At 32.2% G+C, this 19,540-nt stretch overlaps 1 protein-coding gene across 8 annotated transcripts in view; it reads right to left on the bottom strand.

The window, feature by feature from the left end:
* Window positions 1-16,883: 16,883 nt before the first annotated feature.
* LOC127735670 (immunoglobulin superfamily DCC subclass member 3-like) overlaps window positions 16,884-19,540 on the bottom strand; it is an 82,555-nt gene continuing 79,898 nt past the window's right edge. For all 8 annotated transcript variants that reach the window (XM_052245919.1, XM_052245912.1, XM_052245914.1 and 5 more), the window contains one exon: window positions 16,884-18,398. In XM_052245919.1, coding sequence (XP_052101879.1) covers window positions 18,256-18,398 — 143 coding nt within the window. In that variant the 3' untranslated portion in view covers window positions 16,884-18,255. The remainder of the gene's footprint in view (window positions 18,399-19,540) is intronic.

The raw sequence follows: 19,540 nt of genomic DNA on the forward strand, positions 1-19,540 counted from the left end.
TGGAGGCAAGACTACAAGGTATAAATCATCAGAAGGATTGTCCATACAATTGGAGGAAAGACTACAAGGTATAAATCATCCAAAGGATTGTCCATACAATTGAAGGCAAGACTACAAGGTATAAATCATCCAAAGGATTGTCCATACAATTGGAGGCAAGACTACAAGGTATAAATCATCCAAAGGATTGTCCATACAATTGGAGGCATGACTACAAGGTATAAATCATCCAGAGGATTGTCAATACAATTGGAGGCAAGACTAAAAGGTATAAATCATCCAAAGGATTGTCCATACAATTGGAGGCAAGACTACAAGGTACAAATCATCCAGAGGATTGTCCATACAATTAGAGGCAAGACTACAAGGTATAAATCATCCAAAGGATTGTCCATACAATTGGAGGCAAGACTACAAGGTATAAATCATCAAAAGGATTGTCCATATAATTGGAGGCAAGACTACAAGGTATAAATCATCCAAAGGATTGTCCATACAATTGGAGGCAAGACTTCAAGGTATAAATCATCCAGAGGATTGTCCATACAATTGGAGGGAAGACTATAAGGTATAAATCATCCAAAGGATTGTCCATACAATTGGAGGCAAGACTACAAGGTATAAATCATCCAAAGGATTGTCCATATAATTGGAAGCAAGACTACAAGGTATAAATCATCCAGAGGATTGTCCATACAATTGGAGGCAAGACTACAAGGTATAAATCATCCAAAGGATTGTCCATACAATTGGAGGCAAGACTACAAGGTATAAATCATCCAAAGGATTGTCCATACAATTGGAGGCAAGACTACAAGGTATAAATCATCCAAAGGATTGTCCATACAATTGGAGGCAAGACTACAAGGTATAAAGCATCCATTGGAGGCAAGACTACAAGGTATAAATCATCCAAAGGATTGTCCATACAATTGGAGGCAAGACTACAAGGTATAAATCATCCAAATTGTTTGGATTGTTAGGCTTAGCCTTTAATACATGAGTAGTTAAATATCACTGACAGGTTCATAAGTTCTACCTGGTCAATGATTAAGCTATTAATAGCTCGAGTGCTATAAATATATTTTATCGACTTCCTAGCGTTGTAATAATCTCAAAGAGTACAAAATATTATACATGAAATAAAGAATTTAAAAATACATATATCGCAAACTTAAATACTTGTCAAAAGTTGTATTATATAGACCCATATCACTTTGACGTCCGTCCGTCCCCGATATACACACCGAAATAGGTTGTATCTCTAATTGTTAAAGTTGTGCTTGACAAATGGTTATAATTAACATTTCTTCATGTTTCTAAAATGTTTCAAGTTTGTTATTCATTACAGATTGTAAACTAAAGGTATCTTAACTTTATGTCTATTTCACAGCTACAGGTACTTCTTTATCTCTGAAAAATACATATATATACATTTAGTTAAGTACTATGCAGTATATATTTTAATTCTTTAGAGAAAAGCGCATATACTCAACTTTAAGAATCGTCACCCTTTTGGCTAGCCACAAAACCAGGTTCAACCCACCATTTTTTCTTAAAATGTCTTGTACCAAGTCAGGAAAATGGCCATTGTTATATTATAGTTCGTTTCTTTGTGTGTTACATTTTAATGTTGTGTTTCTGTTGTGTCGTAGTTCTCCTCTTATATTTGATGTGTTTCCCTCAGTTTTAGTTTGTAACCCGGATTTGTTTTTTTAAAAAAAGGGTTGCACACATTTTGGCAAAGAAAAAAATAATGTCTTAAATGTACATTATTTTTCAATATTAAAAACAAACTTGTAGCTTTAAACTGAATTGCGCGTAACATGTTGTATCAAAATGTAAAAACGTATGAGAAAATAAAAATTCTCATTTTTTTGTTTTATTTTCAGTCTGTTTAAAAAAGGGTATGACAGTTCCAATATGCTTGGGTCATTAATACAAATGTCAAATTTAAAAAAAATGTCTGTAACATTTGGTCTCTTGTGGAGAGTTTTCTCATTGGGAATCATACCACATCTTCTTATTTTATATTTATAGTATGTACACCCGACGCGAGTTCCGTCTACAAAGACTCATCAGTGACGCTCGAATAAAAAAATTAAAAAGGCCAAATAAAGTACGAAGTTGATGAGCGTTGAGGACCCTAACTTTCAAAAGAATTAGACACACACAGCTACGGTTATCTATTTTTTGGGTTAAAAATCCTTAGTAATTGACTAGTGTGTCAAAATAAGTGTTGTGTAATAAATCACCCCAGGACTATCATTCCGTCGTTGTAATTAAGAAACGTTTTATCACCAGTAATTTGGGGCATTTGTATGTTTTACCTGTTTTATTTCTTTTCGCGTTATCTAAATGTAAAATTAAATATTAAATTAGACAGAATTTTAATTCAATCAATGTCTATGACATAATTCAATGTAAAAGTTCTGTGAAATCTAAAATAGACACAGGAGTACAAACTAAGTAATCAACATCATGCACTTAATATATTTTTGATAACGCATATTCATTCAAAACGCATTTACCAAATTTTCTATGGCATTAATATGCGGGAATCATAGTCGATTATATGATATTTCAAAGATGTTTCCTCAGTTAAATATATAGAGATATATATCTAGATATATGAAATCTGATCAAATAATGTAGGATCCTCTTGTTTAGGATAATTAAGTCCTTTCAATCATTATGAGTTTTACTTTGCATGTTGATTTTAGATTGAAGTGTACAGTTCAGGCAATCTACCAGTGGGACATTCATGTGTTACTTCAACCATTACATTACCATTAAGAATCAGACGGGTTACAATATGTTTATTGATAACAATGTCCTTTTAAGGCTTAGTAATAGAACATATCATATGTAAAAACCTGTCAGAGACATCAGGCTTACATGTATAATGTAGTCATCAATGTAGTCACCAGTTGTGATGAAATAAAAATGTTTGAAAGGTCAAATTTATTACGAGAATTAAGAGAATTGAAATTTGTTTTTAAAATAACACAAACGGTACCAATTCTACTGCACCAGATGCACATTTCGACAAAAATGTCTCCTCAGTGATGCTCGATGCCAAAACATTTGAAAATCTAAATCGTATGCACAAAATGGGGAGCTAATAAAACCAAAACGTTCTAAAAGTATAAGAGCTTTGCATGAGGGAGATGTATTCCTTAATTTAAAATAATTTCCAAAATTTTGTAACAGCAAATTATCCGTATTTTCATGCTAGTACCCAAGTACTGGCTACTGTGCTGGTAATACCTTCGGGACTAACAGAACACCAGCAGGGGTATCGACCCAATGGCAATGATAAAGATCCCAAAATTTTGATAACCCACATATGCGGGGAGGGGGGTCTTAGTAGTGTGCATGATTTCAACATTTACGGAAAACGACCGTTTCAATCTAATTGAATGCCAGCACAGGAGTGTCGGACTACTAGCCTATGATAGCCTGATGTACAAAACGCCACCAGCAGTGCCATCAATCCAATACATTGTTGTAGAAACTCATCAAAGATACCAAGCTAATAACTGAGTACACCAGGCGTGTGTTTCAAGACTCGTCAGTGGCCTCAAATAATTTTTTTTCTAAGGCCAAATCAATAAAGAAATTGCAGAACCTTAAAACACAAAAATTCTATATAGCAGTATATATTTGTAGGATTTTGCATCAGAGAGTATAATTCAAGCTTACTTGTTTTTTGATTTTCTCTTAGTCAAAATTCATTTTTATTTGTGCATTGGTATATTAACCATTTTTATCCGTCTTTTCCGTATTAATTTGGGTTAGTAAGTCAGTTATTTCCGTGAAATAACTTAAAAGAATTTGAATCAATGCTTTTATAATCTTAATATGTTGTAACTGGTGCCAAAATGGAAGTCAAGTTCAATATCAAAGATTTTCATTTGTGCCTTTCTGGAGTTATGGTTCTTGGTGGATTGGGAAATTGCACTTTATGTCGTTTCTGTGCAATAACGTGAGTAGTTCAACTAATGTTTTAGAATTTCTAACATGATTTGTCGATTAGTTGTAAATGGGAATTGACTAGCTTTCAGTGACTGTGATCTCTCTCAGATCAGTACTTTGAGTCTTTTGTCTTTATATTATAAAAATAAGGAGATGTGGTATGGTTGCCAATGAGACAACTCTCCATTACAGACAAAATTACATAGAAGTAAACAATATTATAGGTCACCGTACGGCCTTCAACAATGAGCAAAACTAAAACCACTTAGTAAGCTATAAAAGACCCCGACAAAAATCCAATTCAAACGAGAAAACTAAAGGCCTGATTTAAGTACAAAACAATAAACGAAATAAATATATGACGTACAGCAAAACTCGACAGTGTTGTAATAGAACGACATTAGAACAAACTATAAAAATTAGTTGAGAAGGCCTTAACTAATCAGATCGATACAAAGTACAGATCTGAGAATACTCGCAGTAACTGTAAGCTAGACCAAAGCCAATAACAACTAATTCAAAGATGTATACTGTTACAGTGTTGAGTTGCTAACCTTTTATAATAAATTTATTTAAAGTATCGGTAAGTTTTCCTTGGTAAACAATATCCCCGTAATAATTAGGATGTGCTTACCCGTTTGTAATAAGTCTTCTATAGGTATACAGTCAAACTTCCAAACCAAATATATGGATCTATTGAAATATTTAGTAAATTACATAGATTACGTTCATTGAAACCCAAAACGTCATTACAGGCGCGGGCATACCGAACGAGTTGTGATATTTAATCACCTTAAGATGGTACCAAAGAAACCTCACCGTCCCAAAGAGGAAAATGAACAATAGTGAACGAAAAAATACACGCTTGGTTAAAATTGTTTGTGTAGAGTTTCTCGTGTACATCTGAAATATCTAACTCCAGGAAAGGACAGTTATTACCGTTTATATTTGATTTATTTAAAGTAAGTTCCATTGGGAAAGATAACGGTAATATTGCTGAATTTTACAATAAAATGCAATTTAGACGGGTTTATACGGAATTTGGTCATAAACTGTGATTCTTTACAGTACAGGTCTGCTATTAAAGGGGCGCAATTGGTGCCCATAGGAAAACCCACAACCTGTCGATAAACTTTATTGCCGAAACGTACACAAATGTTGAAAGGAGAAAATTTACAGTTATAGCAAAAAAATGTGCAATCGGATTTTTCAAACGACCGTAAAACTAAATAGGAAAACTTTTGTTTTATAAGATTATTTGGAAATGTAGTGTAAAAAGTTGAAAAGTCAAATCTGTCAACCGAATAAAAAAGACCATCAAAAGCACGTAATTTATCTAAAACATCCAAAGAATTTTTTATACGCCAAAAAAGTTAATAATAGTTTTTTCGTGTTTTATAACGAAAGATAATTATTAGTTTTTTTGTTATTCAGGCCAATCTGACAATATTACTGTAAAAGGCGTAGCGATTGTTCGATGTGCGAATATACCCTAAGCGCGACATGCATTGATAGCGCTACATAACAACCTGCAAAAATGTCCATGTTCACAAGGTTGAATTTTAGTTAAATATTTGACAAAAAATGCACCAACAATCAATCAGTTAAAAGGCGGAAGATGGAGAAGGGTTGATAAAAGGGTTGATTTAATGTCCTTCTATATAACTAAAGCAATGAGTATATAAAAAAAATCAGCCAATCAGATCAAATCATATGTTTCAGTGAACTCTGTACTACAAGTTAGATAGCCTTATTCCTTAACACTCCACTGACTTAGTCTTATTCCTGGAACCTAGATGGAAACCAAATATGATGAATGGAAAATATACCAATTAAGTTCAGAATTGACAAAAGTGCGAGCTTAAACAGTCGGCGATCTAGTGACAAAATATTACCTCCCCTAGAAACACTAAAAAAACTAGATCTTCTCCATGTTTGTTCCATTTTAGCAAGGACGCTATCAATTATGGATTCACGGGAAAACGTTCTGGTAAATATTAAAATAGAAATAAGTTGGAATAAAAACAAAACTTCCATTTAATGTTATCATTTCACTTCTTAAGTTACAAACGACGAGAACAGCAGGCTATAGAAGCTTGATGTAAAATTGGTTTAAAATGTTGCTATGCGAATAAATTCCTGGAGTACCAACTTTAATTAATTTTCTACTGGCTGTATACCTTTCTCGAACATGCTAATTATCCGTATATATTTACAGCTAGATCAGAGAAAGTCAGGGAAAAAATTCCAAAGGAATCGATATGCAGCAAAGATTGGCATTTTTGAAATTAAGTTACTAAGCAAATTCAAATGGAGCTTATCTCGATGTAAACATTGAATGTGAATAGATCGAGAAGACCGCAAATACATGTACAATAATTGAGACGACCTTTTCTTAAAATTGTATAAAAAAATAGTAGAAAGATACCTACTTTATAAGAAGAGCCATCTTTAATTTCTTAACCTGGACAGACAGACTTTTAATTTTTATATTCACGAAAAGACAATATTTCTCTGTTGTATGTACATTTGACAAGAGCAGACCGGAGTACGCGATAATTTAGGTTTGAAAAAATAAGTATACTTTGGGAAATTGTAACATGCTCACGACTTTGTGGAACACTCCGAAAATTGGTGACACGATAGATCTTTAGATTTTGTATGTACATGATTTTTTCAATTTTTTTTTATCAACATGCAGCAAAGCTTGGCATTTTTTAGATTTCAGTTTCACAAGCTTCTAATGCAAATTATCTCGATAAATACTGAACATAAAATATCGTTTATTTTCATGTATATTTCAAATAACACAGTTTAACGAAAGATACCAGAGGGACAGTCAAACTCATAGATCGAAAACAAACTGACAAATTTAAAATGTACAATTATTAATTAGAAATAACTTTTGATCAGTATCGCCACGGCATTGTTTTATTATTGTCTTTCTCTACTCTATCATAAGAAGAGTGAATTTTCTTTTATTTTCGTTCACTAGATTTCCCACTGTAAAGCGACCCTTTAACAGCAACCGACAAGCACACATTAATAGGAGATATGACTACTATGTGTGACCACGATTTTAAAATTTATCGAATGGCTAAACCTTTTGAAATTTATTTTGATAATTTGGTTGATTGATGAGTCAGACGATATTATATACAAAGAGAATTTAGTAAATAGGTGACAATGCTAGATGATTTTATCTAATTAGAAACTGAATTTATTTTTAAAAAATCGTAAAGACAAGAACGAAACAAACATCTAATAATATCCTTGTTTTACAAATAAATATATTTTTGATGTCTTTTTTAATCATTTATCCTTTTATTTTAGCAAGTACCAAGATTTGATACATGCCCGTAAACTAGAAACTCAGGATACTACAGAAACAAGAAAGGTCTGCTTCATTTCTATATCTTTTTCTAAAAATTGATGGTGATTTCCTTTTTAATACTTTCAAGTTCTAATTCTCGAGTAGTAACTTTACATTTACCACCAGCATCTGGCATGAACTATCTCAGATGAAATGGTATATTCAAGGCAACAGTAGTTTACTGATGTTCAAATTTCGCAAATCAACTATGAATATACATACCAATATTTAAAAAAAAAACGGAGGGAATGGCGGGAACTCCAAACGGAGCACCATGGGGTATATAAAATTAAAAAGATGTGATATGATTGCCAACAAGACAACTCTCTGCCAAATGACATAGAAGTTAACAACCATAGGTCACCGTACGAAATTCAACCATGAGCACTACCCATACCGCATATTCAGCTATTCAAAGACCTGATTTTTGCACAATGAACGAAAAACAAATATGATAAACAGCAACAAACGACAACCACTGAATTGCAGGCTCCTGAATTGAGACAGGCACATACAGAATGTGGCGGGGGTTAAACATGTTTGCTTGCACCAAACTCTCCCCTAACCTGGGACAGTGGTGCAACAGTACGCCATTAGAACAAACTATAAAAATTAATTGAAAAGGGCTTAACTCATCAGATCGATACAAAGCACATGAAAACTCTTACAAAAACACAAAAGTCACAAAGTACAGATCTGAGAGTACTTGCAGTAGCTGAAAGCTAGATCAAAGCCAATAACAACTATCAAAGTTCTAGTAACAGTTTTGAATTGGTAACATTTTAGAATAGATTTATCTAAAGGATCGATAAGTTTATTCTGATCGTATCTAAATTTATGGTCTCGGTAAACAACATCCCCGTAAAATAAGGATGTGCTATCCCGTTTGTAATAGGTGTTCTATAGCCAAACTTATTTTTTATTGAAAAATTTAGTAAAAGTTTAAAGTAAGTTGTGGTAACGAAATCCTTGACTCAATAATTTACCAGTAATACATAGATTACGTTCATTTAAATCCAAAACGTCACTACAGACACGGACATAGCGACTGAGTTGTGATATATAAACACCGTAAGATGGTGCCAAAGAAACATCACTGTCAAGAAAGAAAGAAAATTAACAATAGGGAACGAAAAAACGTCCTTTTTTGTCGAAAATATTTCTGAAGAGAGTTTCTCGTGTAAATTTTTAAGTAAGTTCCTTTGGGAACATTTCGAAAGTATTTATAAAATTCATGATTATTTATCGAACAAAAATCATCAAGATAACGGTAAGTTTTGTTGAATTCTATAATTAAATGCAATCTAGACGGGTCTATACGGAGTTTGGTCATAAACTGTGATTCATAACGATACAGGTCTGCTTTTAAAGAGGCGCAATTGGTGTCCATAGGAATATCTACAATCTGTCGATAAACTTTATTGTCGAAACATACATAAATATTGAAAGGAGAAAATCTACAGCTGGCATCATCTCATCACACCTCCTGTAAATATATCTAGCATAGTTACCTTTTTCATAAGAGAAAAAGGCTCTATATGAGTTGAAAATATTTAAATATGTCATCAGATTTTTGAAACAACAATATAATTAAATAGGAAAACTTTTGTTTTTGATAAGATTATATGGACACGTAGATTCGAGTGTTGAAAAATCATAACTGTCAACCGAATAAAAAGTACCATCAAAAGCACGTAATTTATTTAAACCATCCAAAGAATCTTTTACACTTTAAAAATAGTCAAATCCACTATTTTCATATGTTTTATTACGAAAGATAATTAATTGTTTTTTGTTATTCAAGATACTCTGACAATATAAATGTGAAAGGCACAGTAATTTTTCGATGCTCGAATTTACCATTAGCGCAAAATGCATTCATAAAATTACATAACAACACGCGAAAATGTCCATGTTTACAAGGTTAAATTTTAGTTTTAGATTTTGATAGAAAATGTACCAACAATCAATTAGTTTTAGATTTTGATAGAAAAGGTACCAACAATCAATTAGTTGAAAGGCGGAAGGTGGAGAAGGGTTGGTAAAATAGTTGATTTAATGTCCTTCTAATTAACAAAAGAAATATTAGAATGATTATATAAATAAAATCAGCAAATGAGATCAAATCATATGTTTCAGTGAACTCTGAGCTACAAATTATATAGTCTTATTCCTTAACACTCCACTGGTTCTTATTCCTGGAACCTAGATAGAAACCAAATATGATGAATAGATTGGAACATCAATACATTCTTTGGGTACCTAAGAATATCGTTAATTTGAAGGAAAAAACAGTGTAACGTACATGGTAATAATTATATTATAAATGCACAAATCCGCATAGACAAACAATATTTTGCAGAATATACGAGTAAATTTGTATGTTCCCTCAAAGATTTTAAACTAATCTAACATTCGTCTGAATAAAATTCCTTTCAAATATTGCCCAATGAATATCTGGCATGCAAAACTTAGATAGAGGACATGGCAGCCAGAAAATGCAAACCACCATAAAACAAATAAAGATGTTAATTGAAAATACCAGTTTATTTAACATTAGGGCTAACTACTACACCATTAATGCTTACCGCAAATATTTATCTTATGCAGACTGAAAAAAGTCTCAACGAAGTAATAACAGAAATTGCAAAAAAACGACAGTGTGTATATTTCGGGATGTTGTTGGTTACGGTAAAAGTGTCTCTAGGTGTGATTAGTATTGCAAAGAATTTGACTTACACTCAGAAATATACCAATTAAGTACAGAATCGACAACAGTGCGAGCTTAAAGTGACCCTTTAACAGACAGACACACAATAATAGGTTAATAATAGCAACACCTAGGTAAAATTTTTGAAAACTTTTTGATAATTTGGTTGATTGATGAGTCAGACGATAACATATAAAGGACACTAAATAGTTGACAAATGCTAGCTTACTTAATCTTTTTTGGAACTGAATTTATTGAAAAAGATCGTAAAGACAAGAACAAAACAAACATCTATTAATATCCTTATTTTACAAATAAATATATTAATGATGTCATTTTAATTATTTACCCTTTTATTCTAGCAATTACCAAGATTTGATACTTGCCCGTGAACTAGAAACGAAGGATACTACAGAAACAAGAAAGGTCTGCTTCATTTCTATTTTTTTTTTGTCTTCCAATTGATGGTGATTTCCATTTTATACTTTCATGTTCCGATTCTTGAGAAGTAACTTTACATTTGTCACCAGCATATGGCGTTAACTGTCTCAGTTGCTATTGTGTGTTAAGGAAACAGTAGTTAACTGATGCTCAAATTGCCACGAATATACATACCAAGATAACAATGAATTAGCACGATTCGATATTTTAAGCGTCTATTGCTATTCTTGCATCACCGTTATGCGAATCGACGCTCAGTCAAAATAATTAATAAGACTCAAACGGTAAATGTACAGATCACACAAATATAATGGTCTGTAATGATCTTAAACCGCGAAAACATGTCACTTGATAGCTGAGACATAGACACATCGTATCAGTCAACCAATTCTTGATGCTGACCTTCAAACGTATGAGGTGTCGATTCAAATTCCTCTTCGGCATAGCACTGCTTTGGCAGTATTTGTGTAAGGAGCAGACCTCTGTTATTGAAGTCTATGTACTATGCATGCGCATATGGTATCAATTAAGAAATGCAAACGATTTACGATAGGACGGAGGGTATGTTACTGCTGAACTATTGAAACTTCCGAAAGCTGAACCAGAGCTTGTTTTCATACAATGGCACTAACAGGTGTGTACCATAATTGCAAAACTACTCCAGCAAAGATATGAGAAAGACATTCTGTAATGAACAAGTTTTACGCCTTTCCGATTTAGTTGGTGGTTGCACTGTCTCAATATCGCAAATCACTTAATGTCAAAATTGCACATACAAACTTTGCTTATCTGACATTATTATCTGTTTTTTTTTTTTTTTTTTTTTTTTTTTTTTGCTTTTTTCCTGCTTCGACACTTATTGGTGGGCGCGACTTTGAGAATCGTGCAACGAATGAATAGGGGTCGTGCGAATATCTTTGTTTTTACTCCTTATACTTTTTAGCAGATTGTGAAACCGGTACTAACCATCGGTATACTACCTGAATATTCAAATTACTGTCGCCCGTACAAGTCGCCAACATTTACCAACGTTATTATAAGGTACTGTAAATTCGGAAATTATTGCAAGGTTTTTATTAATGCGAGAAATGCGACTACTTCTTTATTACAACGATAAGAACTCGCATTCTGCTATCTGATACATATTTCTTATGCAGCTTTTCCGAAAATCGCAATGATTAAACTCGCATTTTTGTTCTTTATTTAAAAGTCGCGATAATAAATGCACGCAATAATTTCTGAATTTACAGTAAATCATCCTCTGTCTCCCCTGTTATCCCAAACTGCACAGACTTGAAGGTCTGTGTTACTCAAGTTGTACGCTTGGCAGTAACAATTATCAAATACAAAGCAGATCTTACTATTTAAAAACTTTAAACTCGTTTATAGGTAAGAATAAATTGTACAATAACTTTCAAAGATATGTCACTAACGTCAAATTCTCCAAATAACCAAAAACCATTAGTGACTGATTTTGCTTAGTTCGATTTTTAACCCTTTGGGTTTTGTAGTTGCATCTAAGTAATTATTTATATAATTGAATGCAGATGGTCATTATTAGCTAAAATGAATTCTATCTAGTCCATATCCAAGTTAATGTGGACGAAAATTGTTTCCATATTTAAAGAGGTGTAAAGTACTTACAAAAAAGTAGTGACCCTACTTCCTAAAGCAAAGTTTACTGCTTTGAAAGCAAATCCAGAGAAGCACTTCGGACGCACGACATTAATGAAGTATTATTTTCATTTACTTGCACTGGGTCGATACCATTGGTCTCTTTGGTCATAAAGCTCTTCACGTGTTTAGGTCTTGTACATCCTTTGCTTTCAAATGCGTTGGTTGGAGCGTTGCTGCTGAAGGTAAATATAGAAAAGCGCCTCGCACACACAAATTTAACGAAGTTGTACTTTCATTTACTAGCATCGAGTCGGCACTGCTGTTGGTGAACTGTTAGACCCCGAAGGTAGTATCAACTCAATAGTCAGTGAGTCGGTACTGACATGAATTTAAAGGACTGTTCTTAAATTCTCCATTGATAAATTAAGAAATTATTAACATCAATTCTCTGTATGGATGACCCAAATATAAAAAATTGATGGCCAAACAATTTTTTTTTAAAGTTATATTTTTTGGGTTCAAATTAAAGGAATGAACCATGAGGACATAAAACAGACCAACATTTTTATCACCATTTTATTGCCATGGAACAAGGCTGTCCTTGGATTATATAGGCATTTTTGTGTATTTCAACAAGTGACGTATTATTGAAAGAAATTTATACAAATTAATACAATTACTTCCACTGCAGCAGTTGTGTTTAGGATAATACATGTGTAAAAAATCATTAAAACCACATATTTATAAAATTTGAGTCTAATTTTTAGCTTTAAGTGTGGTTATGTAGTTTTTTTATTGAAAAAGTACTTGATTTTTTGACCATTTTGAGCATGTTATTTACTCCAAAAGCAGAATTTCCCAAATATATCATTATAAAAAATGAAATAAAGGATGTTTTCTCATCAAATTTACCTAAAAATATTTTTGAGGCAATAACACTAAATGCCACCTACATAGAGATTTTGTTGATCCTCACCCTTATATATTATGGTTATATTAGTCGGAGCTTTACCAAAATATTATTAAATATTAAAAATTTAAAGAAACTGTATCAGTTGTGATTGTTAAAAAACAATTTAAAACAAATTAGCACAGCTCATCTCCTTTAATGTGTACAGTAATAAAGTACAGACCCCTGAACTGACTGTAGTGAGTTATGTCCCCTTTTTGAACTCTTCGGTAATAAGAGAGAGAGAAGATCTACACAAATGGCAGACAAACTAACTTCTGCTGTCAACTAAAAATATATTTCAACCATTATGAGTGTAGAATGCCCTTTCTTTAGGAAATTTGCATCAACCAATCGTCATCCAGGAATACCCTTATACCTGAACAGTTTCAAGCAACAAACTAAAACACATTTTTTGGCAGAGCTAGGGCTTATACATTGTGACTCCAACCCTCATGATAAAACTAACATTTGTCAAAACCATTTAAATCTAACTCACCAAGTATCAGCAAACAGGAGTAGGAACAATAGTGTGACGTTCCAGAATTATTAAAATGCACACAAGAAACAAAGTAGGAGCAAAAGAGTGGCTATTTCTGTAGACAGAAAAATTGGGGAAGAACATGTTCCCATCATCATTTACAGAAATACCGGATATGTTTTACCAGTTGGAACAGGTAGGTGAAAATATGTAAAACCGATAATAAAATGAAAAAGTTTCATGAAATTTTATGCAACTTACTAAGAAAAAGTTTAGGATAAATGTCAGAGAATAATCCAAAACCTAGACATGCAGAATTCACAATATGGACATTGGACATGTACCTGCCCTGTTTAACAAGCTCTTGTTAAGTCATGACATAGAATATAATATGGATGACAAATAATCTGACCCAACAGCTACATTTTATCAGGCAAATAGCAATGAAAAGACATGAAATCTGTTCTCCATATTGTCAAATCATCAAATATATACCGGGGGGGGGGGGGGGGGGGGGGGGAGTCAGGAGCACAACAAAATATTTTCAATCATTTTGAGGAAAATTATACTCAATTTTAAGTCGCTGTAACAATATTAACATGTACAGAAATGGGAAACGAATATGTTGCTTTGTTAATACTCAACCTTCTCAATTTATCAGTATCAGAAGAAAAAAATACATTATACAGTTAATTAATGTACAACAGAAAAAAAATAGACAAGCATATCATCCAGTATCCAAAACATTAAGCCATCTTATCTGCTCCAGGATGTCATGTTGTCACCTATAGCATAAGTTCATAAAAATGAATGAAATATTTAAAAAAAAAAAAGCTTATTATATTTTTTAAATAAAATTATTAAAAAATAATTAACCCAAAAACACCAGTTTCACATTGGTTCTGTGGCAGGCATTGTACTTGACACAAATACAGCAAAATTAAAGATAAGTTTGTTTTCCCTGAAGAAACGTTTTTTGTTAAATATAGGTAGAAAATTCATTTAACTCCATTTTGTTTAATTTTCAATGTCTTACCTGTAATACGCTTTATACATCATTTTCAGCTTGATGTTGTAGAAAGAAAAGAAAAGAAATATCAGTTAAACAATTTGTTTTCTGATTGTAAAAGCTGTCCAATATTATATCAAATACTATGTATCTATAGAATACAAAATAAATTAAATCTGAGAATTTAAATATAAATTTTCAAAAAGGACCTTTTTTTGGCTAGAAGGAAAACAAACAAAATTTTGATTTCAGTCTGATACTATGTGAGTGTCCATTAAAAAATTTATCATAGTATGGCTGTGTTAACCCTTTATGTTAAATAATTTAAAAGTGGTGATCACTAAGAATTGCACAGTTCTAGTTTGTTGATCTTCAATGAAGAACATTATAGGTGATCCGTCACATTCAAGGGTAAAAGAAATGTATATTCCAATCATGCTTTTGATCTGTTTGTGATACAATTAGAGGAGTATGGGTACTAATTTACTGATACGATACTCTTATACCATACAAAGGTGGCTTCATAATTATGTATTATTATAAATATGTTACCATAATGTAGTCTTTTTTCTTCCTTAAATTATAAATACAAACATCATTTATTTCTTTGAAAAACAAAAGGGCCATAGATTATGATATAAAAATATTAATACCACTTTGAAAGGAGTTGTTTTTCTTTCCATTTTAAAAGAAATACCAATAAACTAATTCACCTTACTTTCAAATACTTATCTGTAAACACACACACATATCATATAACTGAAATAATCACTGCATGTATGGAATTGTAGTATTGGAGAATAAACTTCATTGAGCCATGCATTTGGAATTTGATTAAGTGCATAGTCCATAACAATAACAAATTTGCAGGAGATCTCGAGAGTAAAGTAAACAACCAATACACCAGGCTCATAGGTCAGGGTCCCATACTTATACAATTATTATACCTTTAGATCAGAAACATCAGTACCATGAAGGAGTATTTGAAAAATTGCTTATTTATGTGCGAAAATCTTATTAGGTTAATAGTAGGTTCATATTTTTTGGGAAAAAAAGGGGGGGGGGATTATCCTTTTTGAGAATTTTTTCCAAAATTATGTGATAATGCCCCGCAAATTTTTATTTATAGATGTATCGACAAAAGTAAGCTCTTCGTTAGCTTGAAGTCATTTATGGTCTACATTTCTGCAAAAAAAAGTTTAGATGGTCCAAACTGGGCCCTTTTTGGCTAAATTTAACATATTCTTTAAGACCTGACTTCCTGCCATGTATACTCAAATAAGATATCACATATTGCTAGGTATATTTATGTTTTTTTACTAAGCATATTATGTTGTTCATCAGTGATGTTTTGTATTTAACCTTGCATTAAAACCTGAGTTTTACCATATTTAGAATGTCAGTTTGGAGTTTATTTTTTGTCCTGGTTGCTAGGGAAAGCCTTGTCTCTAGCAACAATAAAGACGTTACCATAGAATCAACATTTCTTGTTTATTTCTAGTTATAACACAACTAGCTTGTACAAAAGAAACCTTTTTCCAGTTGTATTTTTTTTTCAAGTGGCCACCTGTTGTTTGATACTTACAGAGAATTGATGTTAAGAAATAAAGTTTCCAACTCCCTCAGGCTAAGATGACCTTAGATGAAATTGACAATTTTTTAAGTCCCTTTGGTCAAATAGGTCTTCACGTGTTTAAGTCTTATACATCTTTAGCTTTGAAATGTTTTGGTTTTAGCGTTCCTGATGAAGGTGAATAAAAAAATGCGCTCCTGAGTCACAAAATTAATAGAGAAGTATTTTCATTTACTAATGTCAGTTTTCGGTTGTGTAATATTGGTTCCGCCTCTGTTTATGAGTTTTCAAAAAATCACATCTATATAGAAGGAGATGATCTTTGATTGCCAATGAGACTCAAATCAAGCAATGACCAATGGACAACGATGAAAAATAAAAACAATTGGTCTTCGTAGTATTTGACATAACTTTTGTATACTGTTGTATGTCCATTGATCGCTTTTCGTTTTTTGCCATGATATTGTTATTTTTTTTTCGACGTATGAGTTTGAATGTCCTTTTGGTAAATTTCGCCTCTCTTTCCAAATTTTCAGGTAATAATGCTCTTTAATTTCGTCACTGATCGGGTCTTATGTAGACGAAACCCGGATCTGGCGTACCAAATTATAAGCCTGATATCTTTGATGAGTTTTTTCTATAAGTTTTTCATTAAATAATTGACACTTCATCATCTCTGTAATCTTCTTTGGTTTTCGGATATCAGCTTTAGTTCTCGGATATTAAAGATATGTTGTATATATAAATCAATATTCTATAAATAAATTTATTAGTATTTGTCGATCAAAACATTCACGGATTACTGCTAAATCTAATATTAGCACTATATCACTTTAAGTTTTATGATATTTACAATGCAAATTTTGATATAATAAATAATGAACAATAAGATACAACAACTTATTTACTAATATTAACCGAGAATAGTTATAATGACATATTGTGTCATCAGTTATTTCAATTATGGAATTGCATATAAATAGTTCTTTGCATATGTTTCACGTTACATTCACCCACATGCTTAACTGGCAGAAGATTCTGTCCTGAAGTGTGATTGTTCATGAATATTAATCCTTCATTGTCACAACATATTATGGTCATTTGATAAACCTTTATCGACCGTTCGAATAGAATTGTTTTCTATACATGAACTTTTCAACCATTATTGAAGTGCAAACTGATAACTTTATATCGGATCTTTTGAATGTGATGTACTTATACAAATGGATTTTACATTGTTAATAATTCAAACATGCAATCCCGTCCAAATCAATGCATAGCTAAGTAGGACGATACAACATCAAGTATGCTAAATAGTGCAAAACAACTGCTTCTGAAAGCATGATCCCTTAATTTTTACAATTCTGAAGTGTTATCTGATGTCATCATTTATGTTGTTCTAAAGTTGAAGGAAAACACTTTGAAAGAACATGGTTCAATTAAATATTCGATTATTTCCTTTTGAAAAAAAAACATGTTTTGAAGTAAATCAGTACTTCTCAAGACTAGGAAAAATGATAATGTAAAATTCGAAGATTAAAGTAAAAATCTACGATGAAAGTGCAATATAATGTTAATCATTGCATACCTTTCACTGTTTTTTTAGACAATCACAACATATTTCTGAGACCAAACACAGATGTTGAGATAATTATTAAGTGTATCAATTGTTTCCTTCTAACAATTGAATAGACAGATTATTATCAAATTTTAAATGCACTTTCGTTTTTAAATAGAACAAGTGTCTCAGACAAAAGAGAAGAAAACATAGATCCGTGCATGGCATTGAAATAAATAATAAACCGTTAGCGTATGTTATATTATATTTCTGTACATGTGCGACCACCTTAATATGTTTGGTACTGTCTTTCAATTAGTCATCTTGTTGAAAAATATTTATCTTCTATATGTGTAAACACAACTCATTTCATTACCCATGTCTCACCATTCCAGTACCGAACTACCATTTTAAAAACATACAATTTTATAAAGCGATGAATAAGAATTGTTTTACTATATACATCTTATAAAGATAAACGTGTCAATCGTAAAAACACTATTTTGATAAATTTATATTACATATCACACTGGATAAAAACCAATTATAGAAGGACCCGTAAAGTGCTACCGGTTATGTGCGAGTATAGTCACTAATATTAATAAACAATTTGACATTAAATAATGAACACGTCTGTTCACACTGGACGCACTGTTACCCGGGTTTTCCATATGAGATGATTTCACAACAGTCTTTTTATCTTGAAAACCTGAAAAAGAATATCCTTTTAAAGTTTAAGAATGTATATCAATAATTCTAAAGCAATCCAGCCTTAAGATGTTGGATGTGTACTAATTGATATTTTAGTCTTAGATGCATGATTTTTTTCATTAGTTATTATTGGCTTTGAACTAGCTATCAGTAACAGCGAGTACTCTCAGATCTGTACTTTTTGTTGTGGGGATGTATAAGTACCCTGCCACATCCACTCCGTGTTTTTGTTAGATGTATTTCTATTTGTATCCATTTGATGAGTTAAGCCTTTTTCAACTGATTTTTATAGTTGTTCTTATGTTGTACTGTTACACCACTGTCCAAGGTTAGGGGGAGAGTTGGCGCCTGCAAACTAGTTTAACCCCGCCACATTCGGTATGTGCCTGTCCCAAGACAGGAGCCTGTTAGTCAGTGGTTGTCGTTTGTTGCTGTGTAACATATTTGTTTTTCGTTCATTATTTTGTACATAAATTAGGCCGTTAGTTTTCTCGTTTGAATTGTTTTATCATTGACATTTCGGAGCCTTTCATAGCTGACAATGCGGTATGGGCTTTGTCCTTGTTGAAGACCGTACGGTGACCTATAGTTGTTAATATCTGTGTCATTTGGTCTCTTGTGGAGAGTTGTAACATTGGCAATCATACCACATTTTCTTATTTTTATATTAAAATACATGTTAAGAATCGATATTAGCTAGACTAACTGAACACTTAACATCGGCCACTATCATAAAACATTAATCTTTTTCAATGATTACGCTGAGCAATTTGGTACATTTATAAAACTATATAATCTATATTTAGTCAAATTATACACGTAGTGGTCAGATACCAGATAACATTTGTACCTTGGGTAGTCGTATCAGCTTATGCTTAAAACAAATTCATGATCTGATCATATCTAACATAGAATTTGTTAGTAAGGTAAGTGTAAAACTATAATAATGGTGAATACTAAAGTTGTCTGTAAAATTTGTTTCTATGTATTGTTTTGAAATAAATAGTTCATTTGATTTCTCGTTTGGATTATTTCACACTTATCACGACAGGTTCTTTTATAGCTTTCAAACGGTATATGTTCGCTCATTATTGAAGGCCGTTTGTTGACCTATGTTGCTTACATCTTTTGGAAAGTTGT

Source organism: Mytilus californianus, unplaced genomic scaffold (genome assembly GCF_021869535.1).
Source record: "Mytilus californianus isolate M0D057914Y unplaced genomic scaffold, xbMytCali1.0.p SCAF_3, whole genome shotgun sequence".
In the NCBI taxonomy this organism is placed as follows: Eukaryota; Metazoa; Mollusca; class Bivalvia; order Mytilida; family Mytilidae; genus Mytilus; species Mytilus californianus.